The sequence below is a fragment of the Chlorella variabilis genome (genome assembly GCF_000147415.1).
Source record: "Chlorella variabilis unplaced genomic scaffold CHLNCscaffold_2, whole genome shotgun sequence".
NCBI classification, from domain to species: Eukaryota; Viridiplantae; Chlorophyta; class Trebouxiophyceae; order Chlorellales; family Chlorellaceae; genus Chlorella; species Chlorella variabilis.
In genome coordinates, this window is record NW_005435086.1 from 2130240 (window position 1) to 2135013 (window position 4774).

General features: G+C 69.9%; 3 protein-coding genes across 3 annotated transcripts in view; 2 read left to right on the forward strand and 1 right to left on the reverse strand.

Annotated features, from left to right (window-relative positions):
* Positions 1-15: 15 nt before the first annotated feature.
* CHLNCDRAFT_138125 (hypothetical protein) lies at positions 16-1002 on the forward strand (the record flags this gene model as incomplete). The annotated part of the gene is made up of 4 exons (XM_005851240.1): positions 16-237; positions 378-466; positions 614-727; positions 894-1002. Coding segments are annotated over 4 exons (534 nt in total), but the record flags the coding sequence as incomplete, so codon positions are not given.
* A 254-nt stretch (positions 1003-1256) lies between these two features.
* CHLNCDRAFT_138126 (hypothetical protein) lies at positions 1257-2314 on the reverse strand (the record flags this gene model as incomplete). The annotated part of the gene is made up of 3 exons (XM_005851537.1): positions 1257-1352; positions 1497-1595; positions 1886-2314. 3 exons carry the CDS (start codon positions 2312-2314, stop codon positions 1257-1259), a joined length of 624 nt encoding a protein of 207 aa, XP_005851599.1.
* Positions 2315-3044: 730 nt separating this feature from the next.
* The window catches only part of CHLNCDRAFT_19370 (hypothetical protein), a gene marked incomplete at both ends in the record, with an annotated part of 2690 nt that continues 960 nt past the window's right edge, over positions 3045-4774 (forward strand). Inside the window, 5 exons of the mRNA XM_005851241.1 lie at positions 3045-3293; positions 3461-3526; positions 3724-3977; positions 4143-4237; positions 4505-4641. Coding sequence (XP_005851303.1) covers positions 3045-3293; positions 3461-3526; positions 3724-3977; positions 4143-4237; positions 4505-4641 — 801 coding nt within the window. The remainder of the gene's footprint in view (positions 3294-3460; positions 3527-3723; positions 3978-4142; positions 4238-4504; positions 4642-4774) is intronic.

A 4774-nucleotide genomic window follows, 5' to 3' on the forward strand; every position in this document is an offset into this window, starting at 1 on the left:
GCACGCGTGGCGGAGCTGGAAAGCGAGAACGAGGCGCTGAGGCAGCACCTGCAGCGCGTGGAGGCTGCTGCTGCGGCGCAGCAGGCGGCGGCGGTGGAGGCCGCGGGCGGCGGCGCGGCAGCGGCGGCGGCGGCCCCCGCGGGCGGCGGCATGCGGCTGGCCCAGCTGGAGGGCGAGGCCAGCCTGCTGCGCCGCAAGGTGGCGGAGCTGCAGAAGGGCATGGACCGGCTGCAGCAGGTGGGCTGGCCCGGGCAGCCTGCTTGCTGCGGGGCAACACGCTGCTGGCGGCACGCAGTGGTTTGCAGCAGATGATGCCTGCCTGCCCCTCACCCCTCGATCTGCCCCAAACCCCCTCCACCCCTCCACGCCCTGCTCAGGTGTTCAACAAGCAGATCACGCTGTTCCGCGAGGGCGTGTACACCCTGTTTGGATTCCGAGTGGAGATGGCCACAGACCCGGCAGCCAGGTGGGCGGGCGGGGAGGCGAGCAGGCAGGGCGCCGGCAGCAAGGAGCGCAACGTTTCGGCCCATTGCTGCCGGCCAGCCTCTTGCCTTGCAAGCCCCCATGCGGCTGCCGTGACCCCCGCCCCCGCCCGGCGTGTGTGTGTGCGCAGGGAGTTCAAGGCGCAGTTTGTGCTGCGGCCGCAGCACGCCGAGGACGCCGCCAGCCAGCTGGTGTTCCGCATGCTGCGCGACAACCGCATGGTGTTGGTGCCCACGGAGCTTAGGTGCGGGGGCGGCACTGGTGGCAGCGGGTGCAGCCGATCGGCCAGCTGATCAGGCAGCCAAGGGCCTGACGCCGGCTGGCTTTTCGGTGCTGCTCCGGCCCACAAAACCTCCACACCGCCGCCGCACCACCTCCCTCCCCTCCCCGCGCCCCCGCCTGTACCGCAGCGGCCGGCTGCAGCGCGAGGTGGAGACCTTCATCGACCGCTTCCGCTCCATCCCCGCCTTTACCGCCAACCTCACCATGGACTGCTTCCAGAAGCAGACGCAGGGCTAGGCTTGCTAGTGCTGGCGCTAGTGCTAGTGCTGGCGCTAGAGCGGAGGGGCGGGGCAGGGCAGGCTGCACGCTCGCCTGCCGCCGGGCTGGGCTGGCAGGAGGCATGCCCCTCGAGGCAGGCACTTGCAGCAGGCTGCTGTTGTAACCCCCCCCCTTGCTGGCTGGGGCACCCACCGGTTTCTGGGCGCACCCCCCACAGCTAGAGACCACCCCCACACCACACCCCACCCCACCCCACCCCAGCAGAGGTGGGCTCACCTGGGCGGGCGCAGCGTGCCGCGGAACTTCTGCTGGCTGATGAGCGGCAGGATGGCGGCGTAGGTGCCGTCCTCCAGCTCAGCCAGCAGAAACTGCCGGGGGGGGGCATGCGGCATGCGTGCGTGTGAGCAAAGAAAGGCAGGCCAGGCTGGAGCACAGCGCGCCGGCAATCCCGCCGCCGCATGCTGTGCTGCGATGTGCCGCCCGCCTGCTTCCCGGCGCCCCACGCCCCGCACCTGCGTCTCTGGCGGCAGGTCGCGCGCATTCTTGCCCCACTCAGGCGTCATCCACCACAGCTTGTTGCGCGCGCAGCACAGCCACTGCTTGCAGTGCAGCTGCACAGTGGCGGGGGTGGGGGGGTGGGGGGGCCACGCAAAAGGGGAGGGGGCACGGGCCCAAGTGAGCGGCAGGGGCCACGAACGCCTGGCTGTTGGACGGAGAGCGCGCTGCGGCAGCCTGGCGAGGCGGTAGGAGAAGGCAACTGGGCAGCTGCCCAACCCCAGTACGCCGCAGCTGGCCGTGTGCCACCATGCCAGGCACGGCAGCCAACACACGCATCCATGTTGTCTTGGGCATGCCTTGCAGCCGCCGCACCCCACACACACAAACACACGCAGCTGCTCACCACTCCCAGCGAGAAGTCCTCGATGGCGGTGGCCCCCTGGCTGGCCGCCAGGCTGAGCAGCACCATGTCTGTGGAGGCCGGGTGCTGCACGCGCGCCAGCGGCGTGATGCGGTCCAGCAGCACCAGCCCGTCGCCCACCGTCACCTGGCCGTCGGCAAACGCGATGGGCAGCAGCCTGCCGGCGTCGGGGGCAGCGGCGGTGCCGGCGGCGGCGCTGGAGCTGCTGGAGGCCGCGCCGTTGGCGGCGGCCGCCCGCTGCCGCGCCTGCTGGGCGTCGCGCGCGGAGGCCGCCTTGTGTGCGCCCTGGTGGGCCTGCTGCTGCTGCTGCTGCTGCTCCTGCTGCTGCTCCACCGGCGTCAGCACCGTGTTGCTGCTCTTGCTGCTGTTGTCGCTGCGGCTCGGGCGCTTGCCCCGCTTGCTGCCGCCCATCCTGCGCAGCGGCGGCTCCGCCACGGCCACGCAATGCAGTAGGGAGCGGCCCTGCAGCTGCCTAGCAATGCTGCTGGACCGCTGGCGGAGGCCTCCTAGTCTGCAGGGGAGGCCAAGCAGCAATCTGAGAGCTTGGGCCGAACCGGCAGTGTCGGAGGGGGACCGCGGTGCTCCTGCATGGAGCGGCCTGAGGCTCTCGCATGCCGATCGTGCTCAGGGGCCGCAGCAGAGGCCAAGTGCCTCCGAGCAGCGGTGGGGCGAGGCACCCCGCACCTGGTGGGCAGGAACGTCGTGCTGTTTGCCAGCCCAGTGTGTCGGCTTAGCAACGGTGGCATATTTTTCTAGGCCATGGGCCGTGCCGCTACAGTAGCCGGGCAGACAGAGGGGTGGTCGGCAGCCCGTCCAGAGTGCTGAACCGAGCGGTGAGGCGCTGAACCAAGGGTCTGGCACTGATGGCGAGAATGTGGTCGAATGCGCGAAATTCGGGCATTTCCAACGCTGCGGCCTGCGGGCCACGTGTGGAGCCCAGGCCAGGCACAGTCACCGTTCTACTCTCCAGCGACCTGCAGCTCTCCTGGCATTGCTTCTACTGCTGTGCATCGTTACGACCTCCATTTGAGGCGGCAACAGCGGGCCTAGGGCAGCCAGCACTCTCAAAAGCTTGGCGCACCATTAGCTGAACCAGACGGCTGGGTCGCAGCCCTGTGGGCCACTGAGCCCCAATTGAAGCATGGGAAGCGATCCGGGGCAGCCTGGGGGCCGCTGGACATACAAAGAGACGGCATGGTGCGGCCGCTGCCGCCGCCGCCAGCTCTGCCGCTGGCCTTTCAACCGCCCCGCTCAGGCGTACGCTCCACCCGGGATCACAAGCACGCGCTGCAGGCTGACAGAGGGCCACCGCCAGCCCATCTACTGCGGCGCCTTCAACCACTTCTCCCACCAGCTGGGCGACCTGCTGGCCACCGTGGGCGGCTGCAGGGTGGGGCGGCACAAGGGTTGCCCTGCGGCAGGCGCATGCAGCTGTACAGCGTGCAGCACGGCCAGTCGGGTCGTCTGTCTGCTGCTGCGTCGACAACACCGTGGCAGCGCTTGCTGCGCCAGCAGCCTTCACCGGCGCCGCCGCCGCGCTCCCCGCCTTGCCCGCAGGCAACCATCTACGCCTGCCAGCCGGGGGGCGAGCTGGAGGTGCTGCAAGTGTTCTGCGATGCCGACGTGAGACGGCGGCAGCTGGGGGGGCCGCACTCACGCACGCACGCCGTGCCAGCAGCGCTCGTGCTGAGGCCCCGCCGCCGCTGCTTCAGAGCAGTCTGCCTTGCGCCCCTGCTGCTGCTTCAGAGCCTTGCCCCGCCTGTGGCCACCAGCCCTCACCCGCCCGCCTCTCTGTGCGCCCCCTGGCCCCCCCTGCACAGTCCAGCGAGGAGTTTTATGCCTGCTGCTGGTCCCTTGACTGCGACAGCGGCGCGCCCCTGCTGCTGCTGGCGGGCAAGAGCGGGCAGCTGGTGGTGGTGAACGCGCTGACCGGCACCCTTGACACGTGCCTGGAGGGGCACGGCTCGAGCATCAACGACGTGGCGGCGCACCCCACCCGCCCCCAGTTTGTGGCCACCGCCAGCAGGGACCACAGCCTGCGCCTGTGGAACCTGCGCACCAGGCGAGGCGGGGGGTCAGGGTGGTGGTGACGGCGGAACGGCGGCGGCAGCTCCTGCCGCTGCTGCTGCTGCTGCTGCTGCTGCTGCCTGGTTGCCAGGGCGGGCGCATCTCAGCTTAGGTGCCTTGCCCCGCCACCTCCTGCCTCGCGCACCCGTCTTTCCCCCCCGCCCCCCTGCAGGTGCTGCGTGCTGCTGTTCCAAGGCGACGGCGGCCACCGCAACGAGGTGCTGACGCTGAGCTGGAAGGCGGGGGCGGACAGCCTGCTGCTGTCGGGTGCGCGGGGTGGCGTGGCCTGGTGGGGGGTGCGCAGGATGGGGCTATGGAAGAGTGCCGGGCTTGCCTTGGCACCGTGCAGCCACCTGCTGTGCGCTGCCCGCTGAAGGTGTGCCACGCACACAAGGGAACACACAAGCACACACATTGTTCACCCCCTGCAGCGGGCATGGACAACCACACCAAAATCTGGTCCCCGCTGCCCGCTGAAGGTGTGCCACGCACACAAGGGAACACACAAGCACACACATTGTTCACCCCCTGCAGCGGGCATGGACAACCACACCAAAATCTGGTCGCTTGCCCAGCACCAGCACACGCTGGACGCCAGCGACGAGTGGCGGCCGGGAGGGCCCCGCTCCTTCCCCACCGGCCGCGTCACCATGCCCATCTTCTCCACAGAGGTGTGTGTGTGTGTGTGTGTGTGCGCGCGTTTTTGGTGGTGGGCGGGGCCTCGGGCGCCGCTTGCAGGGCGTGGTGGGCGGGGGTTTGCGTTTGGTGTTCCTACTGTGTATGGGGGTGGAGGGTGGGGCCAGG